Here is an 18632-nt window from a genome sequence, read left to right as displayed (position 1 = left end):
CCAGTGGCTACTTTCTGAATTTTATTTAATTAATATGTTCATTCTTACCAATGATACAAAATGTCACTTGGACTTCTGTCCAAAAATTATATTCCTGATCATTTTTTCTTCCGTGTAAAAAGTAATTACATTAAGGAAAATGAAATTTTGAATGTTCAGATGGTTCAATGGATAATGGCACCTCCTAACATAACAGATAGCCATAGGGAGAGAATCTTCCAGAATTATGAAGTATCATGGAAGTTCTACTTAATGGCCTTATTGGGAGTGGAGAAAATGAACAGCCAGCAATCTAACTCCTGATCGCTATTCAGTGAGCCATCTGAAAATTCATATAGGAGGATGTCAAGCATAGAGAGGATCAACTCAACTGGGATTTCAACCCATGTACATTCACCTGCTAACAATCAAATGTTTAGGTTCATATTGTGATGAGGCCATTAAAATAAGGTATTGGAGAATTAAAGGCATTTGTGGAACCATAATCCAGCACAAGGAAGGAAAATTAGCAGAAAAAAAAATAGTTTTCTCATGATCACACATGATTAAAGGAAAAAGTAACAACTGTCAAGAAACTTACGTGAATTGGTTGATGATGGTGTGGAATTGGAGGTTGCTGGAGTTAGATTTAACTGAGAGATATCAAAGTCATCAGCATCATCCATTTCCTGTGCCATCCCAACTTTGTTAAAATAGCTTGTGAAGGCCTCTGAGGTGCACGAGAGTGATGGCTGTTCGTTTCTTCTTGATGGCACTACTGGGGGTTTGACCATTTGGAATTCTTTAAACATCTCCTTCCCCATTTTCTGTTTTGGCTTCTCTTCTTGATGACTGGCAATTGTTGGTTGACCAGCAGATAAGGCTGCTTTAAACATGGCAGTTTGTAGTGGCATAGGAGTTTGTGCTGACATGAAAACAGTAGGCTGGAATGGGCTTCCAACAGGAGCCCACTGCTGCTGAACAGCAAATAAGGTAGGTTGGCCCCATGCTGTTGACTGGACTCCAGCTAACAAAGGGTTGATGATATTTTGAGCACTTGATTGTTGCGCCCAGACTGCAGGTGGCACTGCTCCCATCGTGACATATCCTGTCCAAGTCAACAATGAAGATTACTGTGACAATACTCATTTTTACCAATGGCATATTAAATAAACATTCCTCAGAAGATGAAATAAGGTGAGAAGATTGATCATCAGCTGATTAAACATGACTCCTAGAAGGAATGGACTAAACACATTTAATGGACCTTTTTTTGATCCAGGAATTGTTCACTAACATAACTTGTCCTTATCATAACACTGACCAATACTTTACCTGTGGGCACACCAGCAGTGTTGAAAGGAACAGATCCAAACAAGTCAGGTCTTCCTGTCGGCTGGGCACTTAGAACTCCAGAGGCAAATGTGTCTGATCCAAGGGCATTTGCAGGTGATGCTGGGGTCTTAAAAAATACAAATGATTTAGTGATACTACCACCTAGATGAAATATTCAAGGTTCAGATTTTGCAACTGTTAAAAACAACATCGAAATCAAACCACAAAATACTTCTGTATTCTTCAAGTTTCAATAGTTACAAAAAAAAATTAAGAATGAAATATTTGATTTCAGAAAAGGTTAGAAATATTGTATCCTTTTACATTTTTCTAGAATTAAATCTATGTAAATATAATTCCATTCATTCCCTCTTAATTCCACTTTGCTATGACACCATTTTAGCTAAATGTTTTTGCACTCATTTTAGTGACATAAAAATTACAAACTAATTTTAAGGAATATGAATATGTAATTTCCTGTGGTGATGTCATTTCCTGTTCTTTTTCTCAGGGGGTGGTAGATGGGGTTTAACTCGATATTCTGACCGGAACTCTATCGACAAACACATCAAGTTAAACCCCATCTACCACCCCCTGAGAAAATGATGTCAGTTTTGATGACTAACATCACCACAGGAAATAACATCATCAACCCAAAGAAACCTAAACATATAAATAGAAAGCAGGAATCATGTACACTGCTTCGCCTGAGGCCCAATGAAGATGTTAGCTAGTAGGATGATGAAACGTCTGGAAATGAACCTCCCAGCTCAGCGAGGAGCCTCAACCTGAGCTATAAATCTTCTCAAAACTTGCTAAAACCATGTTGACTCTACCTGATGACCTTCAATGTATCCAAGTGCCATGTTATAGCTTCTATCGTTTTCCCTATGATAAATGTTCAGCTAACTGGCCTCTAGTTTCCTGCTTTCTCCTCCCTCTCTTACCTTAGCCATTTTCCAATATAAAGGAACCTTCCCTGAAGATAATGCATTTTGGAAAATTAAAACAAATATATCAATTATTTCATTAATTACTTCTTTTAAGACCTTCGGATGAAATACAAGAGGACCTGGGGACTTGTCAAATTGCAGTTCAGCCAATTTACTCAGTACCACTTCCCTGGTAATAATAATTTTCTTGATTCCTTCCTCTCTTACAAATTCTGCATTAGAATCCTGGGATGTTATTTGTTTCCTCTCTCACGACGATTAATGCACAATATCTTTTCAATTCATCTGCTGTCTCTCACCTCCATTGCTTATTTCCCAGACTCATTTTCTATAGGGTCAATACTTTCTCTCTTGACTCTTTTCTTTTTTAATAACTAAAGAAACTTTTCCTATCTGATTTTATATTTTTAGCTAACTTTCTCTCGTACTCTTTTTTCTTCCTTATTAATCTTTTAATAACTTTAAAAATCACACAACACCAGGTTATAGTCCAACAGGTTTAATTGGAAGCACACTAGCTTTCGGAGCGACGCTCCTTCATCAGGTACACCCCAGTCCAACATCGGCATCTCCGAATTTTAATAACTTGTTACTGTTCCATTATAGGGCTGTAAGGATCACTCTAAGAACTTAAACAAATTGATGAGTACTTAAAATTGGCACCTACCCCAAGTGATGTAATGTCAGGGGGTGTAGACATATCACCAAAGAGGTCCAACTGATGAATTGTCTGTAAAGAAACATACCAGATTGATTACTGTCTTGTAATATAGATAATGGCATTTCCATGGCATTACATTGTACATTATTGAAATGTACATTTTAACTATTAACAATTCAGTGTAGTGCCCCATGGAGAGTAAGTAGACTCACTGAACTTCTTTAAAAAAAGTATACCAAGTTTTGATGAATGATATGTTGACTCAATTGCATAAAGCCCTCCTGCAATGGGATAAAGCAATAAAAATCACTCTAGCCATTGAACCCATATCCTCAGTCTTATTGCAATATATTAAAATATTTTTCAATACCTTTCTCCAAGACATGCTTCCTTGTACTTGCATGGTGTCAGGTTCATATAATCACACCTATTACAACTTACCAATAATGACTGGTATTTATAAAATGGCTTTTAATACAGTTTAGACATTTAACTTAAACAGAAATTGCTGGAAAAACTCATTGGGTCTGGCAGCATCTGTGGAGAGAAATCAGATTAACGTTTCGAGTCCAGTGACCCTTCTTCAGAACATCTCTCCTAGACATTTGACTATTTTGTAAAGAGGAAATCTCGGCAAATGATGTAGATGAAACTGTGGAACACCCTGCCTATTTCTGACAGTGCATTGACATAAGTCTACAGACATTAACTTTTCCACACATATCATCAAATATCAATGTGTGGAGTGGGATGCCTGTCTAATTTTCCTCCTAACTAATCCACAGGCACTGAAATCAACTGTAACACGTCTCATACATCTGAATACAATTCAGGATCCTTTCTTTCTGTTCTATATACTATGTCATGTAGTAATTGACTACATCAGCAGGGGGAGGTATTGGACTATTTATTTGTGTCGACTTCTCTGAAAGCATTTAAAAAGCGTATGGAAACATAGGACTAAGTTTGAGTTGTGTTGAGCTTTTTTACAGGGTTATTTGCTGCAAAGCTTAGCGAGTCCTCTTGCAACATTTTATCAAACTTGCCTCATTAATTACCTACCGCACTCCTGTGGCATACCTTATGTCTGATTTCCACCCATTTTACCATATGCCAATCCTACAACACGATATTCATTGAGTCTCCCTCTAATCACTGGGATTCTGCGCCAGTGTCTGATCCATCTTTAAAAGGCCCGTGTACATCTGAACTAGCACTGGTATTTTGAAGCTGCTTTGCTCACTGATAAAGTCCGAATATGGTGGAGAAGGGGAAGGTACCACCATCATTCTCCAACAGGGGTATAGAGGTATTGCTTGAGGCAGTGGTCCAGAGGTGAGCTGCCCTCTTGGTGGAGGATTGGCAGAGGGGGCTACAACATCACATCTTGGTCTGAAGTCACCACCTGGGTCAGTGCCACCTCCAGAGTGATTGAATGGTCAGCAATGTCACAGGGTCAATGGCCTTCTCTGCTCCACCAAGGAAAGTGCATACTTTTCTCTTTGTTATATCACATTCACTCTATCTTTGCCACTACACCCATTCCCCTACCAATGTTCTGCTGCTCTTACTACAGCATGCACCACCTTCCCTTACTTGCTCTTGTTCACCCCAACTTCACATACCACTGTCCCTGCATGCCCTCCCTGAGGACTGCCTCCTCACACCAGCATTAACTGATGTGCCAACTACTGTTACCACACTAATTCCCTTCCTTTCTGTTGTTACAGGAGAAGACAGCTAACAATAGGGCATAGTAAGCATGTATGGGTGAGGAGGTGCCTAACATCAGGGATCCTGAATATTAATGAGGTGAGCTGTGCCATTAGCGAGGTGTTTAACAAGCAATAACCACCATCAACTGGCATCTCACAGCTGCCGAGCAAGAATCTCTGCAAGCCACTTGTGAAAAGCATAAAAGATGGCATAAGTTGCTTCCCACATTAAGATGGGCCTTGCCACATTTTTTGCCTGATTTTGCCACACATCTCGCTTTAGTCATCATTGCTCAGACCTCTATAATATACTGTTAATTACAGCCTTGAATTTCAAGAAATCCTGTTCATTGTTACAATAATGCCAAAGTGTAACGTTCGTCCACCCACTTACTTTGATTTGAATATATGTCAAATTGTGGGGATAGTGACATTTGAATATTGTGGATAGACGGCTAAGTTTCCTCAGAGGTGCCCATTTTCAACACTACATTGGAATATCAGAGTCATTCAGATGGCAGGAAGGAATGAGAATAAGGGGCAGAAAGTTAGTGCTGCCATCTTTCATCAGGAAATTCACATATGTCCATTTTTGGGCACATGGGAAACACAGGGCAACCCCTATGCCAGAATAGCAAGACGATAGGTATAAATGAAACTGGACTTCAGACTTCTTTTCAATTTAGCCAATGAGTTTTGAAGACTAAGAGGCAACTAACTATCAAAATGTGATCGAAGTTCAGACCAAAGATGTAGATCGAAGGAATTGTTAGGAGTACTCTGTCACATCATGTCTTCATATTTAGGAACTATATATTTAAAATGTACACCTTAATTATAATGAAATAATTGGCTGCCTCAGTGCAAAACAGATTTAAGTTGGACTCCTCTAAACGTCATTATATAATACCAACAATGGTTTAATCCTTATTTATGCCATTTATTTGATATTACAAATATGAAAGATGGTAAACCTCAAGCTTGACTATTCCAATGTTTTCCTGGATGGCTCGCCATCAATCACCAGCTCATCGACATCTGGGCATCATCTGTTTCCTGCGCCCACCCGTAATATACAGGTACACTGGTGAGCATTGATTCAACTGTGAATTCGTATCAGTGAGGCAATTTCACAGAAGAGACATGGGGCTGGACTTTTAGACCCTGTAGAGGTGTAGAATAAACAGACATGGTCTGAAAATACCAGAAGCACCAGTCAGGTGGTGGCTAATTTCCCAGCCCTGCTACTGATGCTGGCCATTTTTGCTGAGGCAGGTTGAGGGCCTTTGCGGGTATTTAGATATTTTTTAAATAAATCAGACATGTTATGATACATCTTTGGTGCAGGTGGAACTTGAATGCAGGCCTTCTCATTAAAATGAAGGGACCCTATACTGAGCCACAAGACCCCTGCACAGATATCTATCCAAATTGAGGCAGGTAACCAATTAGTCTCATTGATAGACTTTGTTAATAAGGTTTACAGCAGGCTGAGTGGGAGTTTTTGATGCAATGAGTAGCAGTTTAACTGCCTGGAGGCAGGTGGCCATCAGCAGCCTTCCTCCCCATACTCCACAAAATCTATTTTTAATTAAAGATTGAAAACAGTTGGTCAATGACATAGTAGACTGAGGTAAGTATCCTCTCATTTTCTACCCTCTACTCCTCTCATACTGAAATGTCTCTGATCCAGAGTCTATGCCTCATCTTCAATTGGATAGGGCAACTCTCTCCATGTCAATTAATTGTCTGCAGACAAATGCATTATTATCTATTGCCAACATGCCTCTTTCCCTGGGACAATCAGGACTAGGAAACAATCTTCTTTACTGATGCAAAAATTTGTTGCATTGTAATAAAATCAAGGAAGTAAAGAAATAACTGGGTACCGTCAGGTATCGTCAGTGAGCCTATAAAAGCTGACCCTCTAGATGCAGCTGTTATTCCGAGGTAGATGAGGCTTTTCATAATAATGTCTTTCACAATTTTTAATTTGCGTAAGTACATTTCTTCAATTTCTTCATCTTTGTCAACCTTGAAAATTAATAGAGGGTGACTAATAACCTCAAAATGCCTAAGACAGCACTCAAAATGGTAACAATTTAAACCAAGCAAAGTTCGGCTTAAGATATGTGAGAAGTAATTACCTCTTGATTTTAGTTTCAATTAAGTTTTTTGCAAGTAAATGACATAATAATGCAATTACTATTGGGATAGTTCACCTCAATCATAGAGTTAATGCAAGTTGGGAGGAGGTGATGGCCCAGTTTTATTACCGCTAGACCATTAATCCAGAGACTCTGGTAATATTCTGGGGAACAAGCATAAACAGAAATTGCTGGAGAATCTCAGCAGGTCTGGCAGCATCTGCCAAGAGAAAACAGAGTTAACATTTTGAATCTTGTGACTATCCTTCAATTTCTGAAGAAGTGTCACTGAACTCAATGTTAATTCTTGTTTTTTTACATCTGCTGAGTTTCTCCAGCAATTTCTGTTTTGGTTTGTTTTAGATCTCCAGCATCCACAGTTCTTTGTTTCACTTTAATGTTCTGTGGATCTGGGGTCAAATCTGCCAATGCAAGTGGTGGAGGATGAATTCAATAAAAATGGAGTTAAAAGTCTAATGATGGCCATAAAACCATTGACAATTGTTAGAAAATCCAACTGCTTCACTAATACCCTTGAGGAAAGAAAATTAACGTCCTTACCTAATCCAGCCTGCATGTGACTCCACACCTACTGCAATGTCATTGACTCTTTCTGGGCAATTAGGGCTGGGCAATGAAAACTAGCCTAATCAGTGATGCCCACATCCCATGAATGAACATTAAAAAATAGCATACTGATGAAAAGGACAATAAGCTCAAGAAAACTCTTGATAGTCAGCCCATTCCAAACACTAGAGATAGGAAATAATTATAGCAACCAGTTTATGAAATCTAAACAGTTTTACTCTCATTATCATCACTGGCTGGAAATCAAGCCCTGCTATTCCTGGAGTCATCACAAAATTTAAAGATTCTAACAAAGATGCCAAATTACTCAATTTGCCTGACTTTAAGGTGCAGGTTCACAAACAGCAGAAACCAGGTTCACAGACAGCACAAACCAGGTTTCTAGAATTAAAAGAATTAAAATTTACTGGAAGTAAGAAGATTCTAACTGCAGATAAACAATTGTGAACTACTGACATATTATTCTATCAGTTTAAACTTTTGCCAACTCATAAACTCCCTTTCTACACACATATACGGACATACACACAAAGTGGATGTTATAAATGGAGGGAAAGACTGGGAAGGCAGTATGTTGGCCCTGTCCACAGACTTTGCTGAGATGATCCTTTTTGCATTGGTTCTCAATTTCCCTTCTCCAGGTACTTTCACTCATTTGCAAGTGGCACAAGATGACTGGTTGACACTTGGAAAATGTCATTGACCTATTCATTTAAAGTCACAGCATACCAGGAACTGATGAGGGAAAATAAGCTGGCTATCTTCAAACTTGAGATGCATTTTTCTTGAAACAGTTCTTTTTATCCAAGAGGGCTAATGGCTTCTGCCAATCTCATTCACATCCCTAAGTTGTTTGCAGACTATTTGGGAGCCAAACACACACTTGCTGGCAGGCAGAAAGCCTTTGTCACTAAAAACTAGTCACTAGTTCACAAATCAAGTAGTTACTTGTTGCCAGCCAAATCTCTATTCATACACAATCCTTGGCTCCACCTTGAATGCAAATCTTCCTTGCCTCTTTGATTGAACACACAGCAGTGTAAACAGCACTTACAATGAATGTTAGATGTGACAATGCTGCTCCTTTGACAAGGTTATGCTATCCTTGGCTTTTATTTTCAGACAGGTCGTAAAAGCAGTGATTCCGAAAAGTCTAGCTTTGAAGGGTTTTAGGGCCAATTTGATTATAGCTAAGAGATATTTCCTCAGGCAAAAAAGCTTTCAAGTTTTTAAAAAACTGTAAAATGTTGTATAATGAAAGGGGAGTGGCCAATTCTCCCAGCTCAGCTTTTCTTTTCCATGCTGAATCCCTCTGCCATCTCTCTCTCTCGCCTATAAGAACCTATGTTTGATCTTACTTTTTCTGCTGAGGGTGTCTATAGGGATTGTTACAAGAATTTGGAACAGCATCAATAAGTTGTGATAATCTGTTGGGTTTTCAGATAGGTTGTTATTCTATATTCTTTTCTCTTTTGTTTGGTAATTTTGCAAACAAATTCTGTTTTGTTTAAAACTAAGTGGTTGGGTCAGCTACATCACTCCTGGAATATCCACCTAATACCTGCTTAAAACAACGAGCAAAATTATGGTTTGGGCTACTTGAATTGTTTTGAGGGGGTCTGGCCTGGTCCATAACACAGCTTACTTTCTTTTAAAATGTCTAACAATCTTTCAACAAACCTTGAAATTTAAGCCAGCCCTTTCAATAGTTTAGACATCTTTCAAACATACAGGAAAATAAACGATACAGTCTGCTGGAGAATAACTACAGGTGATTCTGCTACAATGTGCGTTTTGTTAATGCAAATTCGCTGTAACATGATTGACAAATTGGGGACACTGTTTCTAGAGCGCAAACTTTTAAAAGGTGTGTTGGCTGTAATATGATCGAATTGCCAACACTTTAAGCATTGTTTCTATAGTGTGGTTTTTCTATAACATAGGGCTGCACAAGAGTGCAACCATCATGTTATAGAAGAACCGACTGTATAAGCAAATTAATCAAATTTCTCCGCAGATCATGTTAAATTTCTCAAACATAGTTTTCAATAATTAAATTAGATAGAAGCATAATCATACTTTTAAGCTACCTTACTCTTTCAAAAAGTCTTCTTTTAGTTACAAATCCTACAGCAGCTGTATCCCTTCTGTTTGTAATTTGATGAGTCTAATATTAAGAAACTAATTTGACTGCTGAAATGGACAGATAGTGGTGTTGTAATCCAGGGATTAGATTGATGAAGGTATATCTTGAATTAACAATTCCTCATTTACAGTTCAGTTTCTCTAAATCTCCATAACCTGGTCAGCCTTTTCCTCCATCCCAGGGTTAGTGAGTAGGTTACAGCTCAATCTGATATCTGAACAGTAAGTCTCTTAAGCAAACACAAAGCTTTCCTTCACATTATTTTATATATTTACATTCCATTGTCTTTTTCATGCCCACTCTCCACGTTAGATTCAATTCCATATTTCACATTTTACCCCTCTCTATCCTTTTGCATTTCACTCAATATTCTCTCTTCCATATGCACACATAAAATAGGAGTAGAAGTAAGCCATGCAGTCCTTCAAGCCTGCTCCGCTATTCAATGAATTCATGTATGACCTCCTTTCAGTGATTTCTCTTCACAGGTACTCTATCTGTGGCTCCCCTATTTTTCAGTCTTCATCTCTAAATATGTGTTCTCTACACACTTTTGTTCTTGAATCAATGTGCAATCCACCATTTGACTTTTAGAGAACAGATAGGTTTCCTCTTTAACCTTTCTCACTGTTTATTCCATACACTGGGACTCCTGAGGGATTAAACCAGAGTACTTTGTAACAATAGCCTTCTTGGATGGGAAAGGAATCTAAGTACAGTTCAATCAGTCAATCTAGATTGTGCCAAGAGCAGCATCAACTGGTACAAGATTAGAAGCATTTATAATTGAGAGATGTGAGGAGAATACAGTCTGTTTGAATAGATTGCTGATTTTCCATATCAATTGTAGACAAGTGAACAGTGGGTTCTAAATGCCACCTACGACTGTAAAGGTCACAGTTAGAAATGTATTCTTCCCTTTTTATTCCTAAATTCTTTTTCAATTTGGACTTTTCAACTTTGACTAATTTGACTGGATCAACTGTCAATCAAAACACATTGTTACTTTCAACATTTCAAAAAGGTCAGCTTAAAATTTCTATTTAATAGGAATAGCCTAAGTTCAACTTTTCTTCATTAAGTAGGTTCCTGATATCAAGATAACCTTTATTAATTTATTAATAACCTTTCAAGAATTTGAATACAGAACAGTCACTTTTTACAAAAGCAAGTGAATAAAAATTGTCATTGAAGAATAAGAATTGAAATTTTGAGATCATAAAAAATTTCATTCTGACAGAAGACTCAGAGTCAGCAGAGTTTGGAGGTAGCTGAGGAGACAAATGGGATGATAGAGAGAAAGATATAAAGGGAGAAAGAGGTATAAGGCTTGTGCACAGGAGTGGCCCTTGAAACTGAAATGTAACAACAGAATGACTAGTCAAAGAGTCTACAATGATGAGGGCCGCAAAATTCATAGAAATTGTAGTTGGGATAATCCTGTTCATAGCTACTTAGTGTCTTTGTTGAAACACCACTATCAGTATGATACAGTCTGAGCATTTCCTTATTTGTTAACCCTTTTATTATGTCCAGCAAAAATTGAAATCTTGATTCCAACTGTTTTGAAATTTATCAGAAACAATAACTACTAACACTGTTCTAAGATCTCAGACCAAAATTGTCTGAGTTCTATGCTTGCTGACATTCCAGCAATATTACAATACATCACATTATACATTGCTGACTGCTATGACAACATATTGTGCCATAAGACACTTCTGAATGTGAAACAAGGACCTTTACAATTGAATTCATATGTTGTGATGTAATCTAACTATCTTAATGGGATCTATTCACTATTAATGTAATGGATCTTTGTCAACCAGGGAGTCAATATCAGAAAATGGAGGTGCTATAGTGTTGTAAAATGGCACTAATGGCTAGTACTAACTCTACAGAGTTCCACTTTCCACTCTTATTCATCAATAATAATCTGTTGTCCATGTCCAAACAAATTCTGTCTCATTATCCCTCTATCTGCTAATGTTCCCCAAAATCTCAGATATAAAAATTCATATCCTCCTATTCAATTTCCTTCACTGCTTCACTGTTCCTAACTTATGTAATTACATTAGTTGTCCAATACTACCCTACCATATACTCTGTTTCTTTCACTCTGCCCTCATTATTTCTCTCTTAATTCTTTACTACATAAATGGCAGCAGTGCCTTCTACCATTTTCTTTCTTGACCTCTTCACTTCTCCTTCCTCCTTAAAGAGCGTTCTTAAAATTTTCTTGTTTAACTAATCATTTTAATTTAATTATTGTGCCACTCAAGTATCTTGGGATATTTTTCTACTTGAGGATTTCATATAATTGCAAGGTGCTGTCATTGAGATAAGGACAATTTGGGAAAAATACAAAAGAGGAAATCGAGTCTTTGAAGGTGCTTTAGCTCTGGAGGAGATATAAGTGCTTCATCTCAGTTCAGATACTTGCTGTGGCAATATTTGTGAAAACCATGAAATGAATGTATTTTTGAAAGACTGAAGGTAGGAAGCTTTTCATTGGCCTTTTGAAGGCAGTGTACTGATTTAACCATTTCAATGCTAGAGAATGGAGACTATGAACAGTGAGAGTCTATGATCTAGACAAACTAAATGAATAGATAAGGCATCAGCAAAGAAATTTGATGATAAGCACAGGAAGTTTTTGGCATACAATTAAGTAACAATAATCTTTAATAGAGCAATAAGTTTTAAAAATTGTTCCATCAATGCCAGTTAATTGAAATAATTTAAATAACATATTGACAAGAATTGAAAACAATGTGCATTGATGACAATTGATAGTTGTTTATGTGGTAATTTTTGCACATCAATTTCTTTTCAAAAATCAACTTTTGAATGTTTCTGTGTTTGTGGCAAGGTGTGTTGGTGGTATTTATTGCCTATACTTAGTCCACCTGAGAAGGTCTTCTTCTTGAATAGATAACTTAGTAGCTTGTTTAGCCATTTCATAATCAAACACTTTGGTATGGATCTGGAGTCACATCTAGGTAAGAATGGTTTGCTCTGTTACCTAAAAAGCAATGAGTGATTTAATCTGATAATTTAATCATTGTTTTTTCTGATTGCAACTTTTTATTTCAAGAATTCCTGAAATTAATTCAAAAGGTCATGACAGATTTAAATTCACATTTTGGATTTTAGCTCAGGCCTCTGAATTGTGAGCTTGGTATTTTAATTATAAAGTCATAGAGATATACACTATGAAAATAGACTCTTCGGTCCAACTCATCCATGCCGTCTAGATATTCTAAACAAATCTAATCCCCTTTGTCAGCCTCCATATTCATATACCCATCCAGATGCCTTTTTAATATCATAATTGTACCAACCTCTACCACTTCCTCTGGCAGCTCATTTCACATACATCATTCTTTGCATGAAAACGTTGCCTCTTAGGTCCATTTCAAATCTTTTCCCTCTCACCTTAAACCTCTGCCCTCTAGTTTTGGATATCCCCCACTCCAGGGAAAAAGACCTTGTCTATCTTCCCTATCCATGCCCCTTATAAATTTATAAACCTCTATTAGGTCACCCCTCAGCCTCTGATCCTCTAGAGAAAACAGGAGAAAGTGAGGACTGCAGATGCTGGAGATCAGAGTTGAAAAATGTGTTGCTGAAAAAGCGCAGCAGGTCAGGCAGCATCCAAGGAGCAGGAGAATTGACGTTTCTGGCATAAGCCCTTCTTCAGGAATCCTTTCTGAAGAATCCTTCAGGTTTCCTGAAGAAGGGCTTATGCCCGAAACGTCGATTCTCCTGCTCCTTGGATGCTGCCTGACCTGCTGCGCTTTTCCAGCAACACATTTTTCAGCTCTAGAGAAAACAGCCCCAGCCTATTCAGACCCTCATTATATCTCAAGACCTTCAGTCCTGGCAACATCCTTGTAAATCTTTTCTGAACCCGTTCAAGTTACATAACATGTATAGTTACTCCTCATATCTTGTATATTTTGAAAATTTAAAGTTGTAGGTAAGCCTAAGGGTGGAATATCTCTTCTCAAGATAAATGTCATGACAGGCCTGCAAAATGGGAGTCCCAAAGTTGGGTTCTCTCATGCAATTAATTTTTTCAGGTTCATTACCTATGAGATGAATGCATGGGTAAAGGCATAAGTTAATTAGCAGGTGGGCAGGAGGTTTTATGCACCCATTTCACCCCTCGCAACCTCTCCCTGCCAGGGTCTTCTGGGTTCCATATTTAAAAGGCACCTGGACAGCATTTAATTTTCTGCATCCTGGGATCAGCAATTGGCCTTGTGTCTGGGCCCTCAGTCCCAAAATTTATTGATCAGTTCCTATATTTGCTCCTGTAGGGTGTGCATGTGCACAAGGGCATCCTATTCCCCAGGAATAGTAACACAAGACCATCCTATCTGATAAAGGCAGAATGGGTGGAGGTGGCTGAGCAACAAACACAGATACATGACAGGGAATATGATGAATTTTCTCCTGCAGTTTGCCAGAGTAAGTGCCACTGTAGTAAATTCTCCATATCCGTATGACCGTGGCCTACCATAGAAAATGTACTGCTGTACAGAGCCATGACACATTCGGTTCGATGACAGACATTTCTGTCATATGCCTCATGTCTAATCAATGTCTCTATCTTCATTGAGGCATCCAATGTTGAATTAAAAGCAACATAATTATCCTGCATCTCACATTTCTGCCTTGTTTCATGCTTCACCAGAAATGGGCCTTATAGCACTTAACAGTTTGCATATCATGAGCTCGCTAACCTTACATCACAACTCAGAGAACATACACACAGCTTACCTTTTTACCAAAAGCTCGAATGGGACAACAACGTCACCACAAAGATGGCTTGGATCAACACCACAGATAAATATCCTGCCCACACATCGTATTAAGATTTAAATCCATAAATGCCAGCTCTTTCTTTCGAACCCTCTGAATCATAATTGGATCCAAACCATTGTCTTCAGAGTGCACACAGTTAATCTCAGTTGTATCTGTCTCTGTGAATACAGGCAAACAGTTCATGTACTCATGCTCACGTCTATTAATGCCTCTTCCTTTGACTATGCAGACTGGAAAGATATGCCAAGACAGGAAGGGGCATGCCTGATTTCTGTGGTTCACTACATGTGAAGCAGGGTGCTGAGCTGCCTGGAGAGCAAGGGGAATGGGACTGTGTTGAAGGAAAGATTTAATATGTCCAGCCACCTACACCGTTCCAAGTTACTTGGAACTACGTCTGAAGTAATATAACCTACATGGCTATGGACAAGGGGCCGTAAGGTGGGATTTGTATGATTGAATGGCTAGTTTTTTTTTGTTGGCCAATGCAGAGCAGGAGGGTGAATGGCTTCTTTCTCCACCATAACCTTTCTATAGTTCTGTCGTTTTATGCCATGAGAAAATGTAAAAGCAGCTTCTCATGACTGCATATTAAGCATTACAGTCTGAATGCAACCATTGGTAAAGTGACACCTTGGGTCACTAACATATCTTTGTTTGGCTCTGCAGCCTCCAGACAGCAATTGCAGACTTGTGAAGCCAGGTGGTGCATCTGACGGGGAGCACCCATGACTCTTAGAGGATGCACTGACAAGATATCCATCCCCACCCATGTCTGTCGATAATGTATTGAGAATAGGCTTGGAGCGTTACATTCTGATGGATGTGAAAGGAAGGGATGAGCTTTTCTGTATTTTGAGGACTGAACGAGAACAGGCCCCTTCTGAACCCAGTACAGAAGCAGAGTCTCTGAACTCAGCAATCCATGAGCTATCAAAAGAACAAAATCACACGGGAGAACATCCTGCTTGAGGTGCCAGAGATCACGCTGAGAGAAGAATGAAGGGCAGGGGAGTCAGCCCATGTTTGACCGAGGTCATGGTTCTGGCTTGCAAGCAGAAGACTGCCTCCATAGACATGGTGGCAGCAGCTATGGACGGTCAGGTTCAGCAGAACAGTCAACATTGACTGGATGTCTCCAGAGACCTTCTCTCCATTGCACTATCCATGCAAGTTTTTATTCATTAGAACAGCAAGAGGGGGTATAATTTCTTCATACTAATTTCTTCATCCCCTCAAGAAGTGAGGGAAGTGACTTTCCACACTAAAATGGAGGAGAAGTAACAGACAGGCACTCTAGATATCTCCTCTCAGGAAAAGAGCCCTGCCACACCAACTCCCCTCTGTCAGACACTCAGACACTTCCATCGGTTCAGGCCTCAGAGATTGCACCTGAACCTGTGCAGGAGACTAATGAAACCCCCTAAGCCCCGTGGATGCTCACCAAACCCCATCTATGGCAAGATGACGATGCAGGCAGCAGAGCTGCAGCAACTCAGCTGCAACACAGGCATAGTGAAGGGACATAAACATGAAAGAATATTGAATTCACTTTTGAGGTGTGGATGTTTATCTTCTTTGAACTATTTTATTGTAAATTAAATGCACAAGTTTTTTACATTTTCCTCTGTTCTCACTCCATGTATGTGGGAAGCCTCAACCCTCATGTGTTTTAAGTGTGGGGTAGGGTGTTGAGGCTCTCATTCAACAGTGTCATCAGGGAGCATGAAACCTGCTTAACAGCATGAACAGTAATTAGGTGGTTTTATTTCATTAGCTATTCAGCATGGCGTAGTCTCTCTCAATCTTTGTGATAATGGAATGTCCCTTGCAAATTAAGCCTTGTGTTAAACAAGTACCAACACCGTGTAAGCACATGTCACTACAACCTGATGCATTGTCTAGCAAATAGACCAGAAATTTATTGGTGTGAAAGGAACAAAGAGAAGTGCAATGTATAACCAGTAGACAAAGTACAGTATCACGCCTAACTAATAAATATTCCATTTAGGGCAACATAGTGATGGATGACAATTGATTATTCCTTCTAAATGTTGATTAATAGTCAAATAATGGCATGCGTTCTCATACTTAGTGTCTATTAGATTTTTGTGGGCCTTATCTCACAACTGCCCAGGCTTCTACAGTGTTCATAGCAGCAGCACTGGCATTCTCAGCACCTCCAGTGGACTCCCTCTTTCTTGTCCAATGAGACAGATATCTAGTCCATCTCCCACATACTAATTTCTCATCCCATTGTTGAGCTATGTTGTGCAGGGTACAGCAAACAACTATTATTCGGGAGACCCTGCTCAGTGAGATACTGGAGTGCTCCTCCTGAATGGCCCAGGCAATGGAAGCACATCTTCCGACAACTAATTGTCAGTTCAATGATGGCCGTGGCTGATGCATGGGTTACATTGAAGCATTGTGTAGTGTCAGTCTATGGAATGAGCATTCTCTGGTACAGCTGCTCCAGAAACATCTTTCCTTCTTCTATGGTGTGTAGTGCCTGAAACCTGAGGGAAGCCAAAGCCCACTGCAAATCCTAAGGATCAGACAGTTTAGCTGTTAGGTCCATGCTGAACTGTACAAACTGACTAGCTTTCCTAGTCAGAAAGAAACAAATAAGAAAATCTGTAAATGTCACATATTGGTTTGCCTCATCTTATATATTTCAAAATGGAGGTCCTATAATGACATTAAATGCATTTCCAAGCATGAGGTCTTTTACTGGTTTTTCCTTTTGGCTTTAGAGTGTCTGTGAATTTATGATTGCTCTTGTGGGCTGGCAAATGAAGATGTCACACAGGTCTCCAGTTGAGCTTTGAAAGGAGCTAGTGACTAGGAAGTTCAGTGTAGCTGTCATAGAGTCATAGAGTCATAGAGATGTACAGCATGGAAACAGACCCTTCGGTCCAACCCGTCCTTGCCGTCCAGATATCCCAACCCAATCTAGTCCCACTTGCCAGCACCCGGCCCATACCCCTTCAAACTCTTCCTATTCATATACCCATCCAAATGCCTCTTAAATGTTGCAATTGTACCAGCCTCCACCACATCCTCTGGCAGCTCATTCCATAAACGTACCACCCTCTGCGTGAAAAAGTTGGCCCTTAGGTCTCTTTTATATCTGTCCCCTCTCACCCTAAACTTATGCCCTCTAGTTCTGGACTCCCCAATCCCAGGGAAAAGACACATCTTTCCGATAGGAAGGAGACCAGAATTGCACACAATATTCCAACAGTGGCCTAACCAATGTCCTGTACAGCCGCAACATGACCTCCCAACTCCTGTACTCAATACTCTGACCAATTAAGGAAAGCATACCAAACGCCTTCTTCACTATTCTTCAGTGTTGCAGGAATTGTGCATCCTTTGAAATTGATGGCTGCAGATCTGCCTGCAGGATGTGGAAGATGTAGCAATCTGTTTACCTAGTCAGAGTCAAAAAGTGTGGTGCTCTAAAAGCACAGTAGGTCAGGCAACATCCGAGCAGCAGGAGAGTTGACATTTTGGACATTAAGGAGGAGAAAGTGAGGACTGCAGATGCTGGCGATCGGAACTGAAAATGTGTTGCTGGAAAAGCGCAGCAGGGTTTAGTCTGTTTGAAGAGCTGGTCAGATCTGGAGTGGATAGAGAATCACTGCAGATTCAATGCCACTATTGCTCTAAAGGTTGAAAATAATGTCTATGGGCCATGTTATATTAATCGATAATACTTAAGAGGGAAGGCAGCTCACACCAAACAGCAATGCTGACATTGGAAGGGAGGGGTTAGTGCAACTGCAAAGAGCATGGGAAGAGAGAAAGCAGACTCCTGAGCACCATTGACCACTCTAATAAGAGCATGTGTACAGAAAGCACTGGAGCTATTTCCAGATGAAAAAAATGACATTGCATCCATCTTTCACCATCCCACCTATGTTTCCCTCAGCCCCACACCCCCATTTATCTCTCCACATTCCTAATGAAGGGTTAATGTCCGAAATGAGCTGAAAATGTGTTGCTGGAAAAGCGCAGCAGGTCAGGCAGCATCCAAGGAATAGGAGAATCGACGATTCGGGCATAAGGCTTATCCTTCTTCACAGGCTCCAGACAACTCCCCTCTTCCCTATCTCAACTTATTCCACTCTGGATCCATTCCCCTTACCCCTGTCCCTCGCTTTCTCTGCTCCAGAACTGATGTGGCTCAATTCCTGAGAAATAATGACCCGTCTTCATCTTTGCTGAATCCAAACCCCATTGCTGACCCAACACCCACCACCTTACCGA

At 39.5% G+C, this 18632-nt stretch overlaps 1 protein-coding gene across 8 annotated transcripts in view; it reads right to left on the bottom strand.

Moving 5' to 3' along the window:
* dab1a (DAB adaptor protein 1a) overlaps nt 1-18632 on the bottom strand; it is a 687756-nt gene that overhangs the window by 10619 nt on the left and 658505 nt on the right. For all 8 annotated transcript variants that reach the window (XM_043699305.1, XM_043699300.1, XM_043699303.1 and 5 more), the window contains 3 exons: nt 2935-2997; nt 1315-1441; nt 581-1087 (listed from right to left, as the gene is read on the bottom strand). In XM_043699305.1, coding sequence (XP_043555240.1) covers nt 581-1087; nt 1315-1441; nt 2935-2997 — 697 coding nt within the window. The remainder of the gene's footprint in view (nt 1-580; nt 1088-1314; nt 1442-2934; nt 2998-18632) is intronic.

This window comes from Chiloscyllium plagiosum, chromosome 11, assembly GCF_004010195.1.
Source record: "Chiloscyllium plagiosum isolate BGI_BamShark_2017 chromosome 11, ASM401019v2, whole genome shotgun sequence".
Taxonomy (NCBI): Eukaryota; Metazoa; Chordata; class Chondrichthyes; order Orectolobiformes; family Hemiscylliidae; genus Chiloscyllium; species Chiloscyllium plagiosum.
This window is presented reverse-complemented; position numbering and strand designations above follow the sequence as displayed.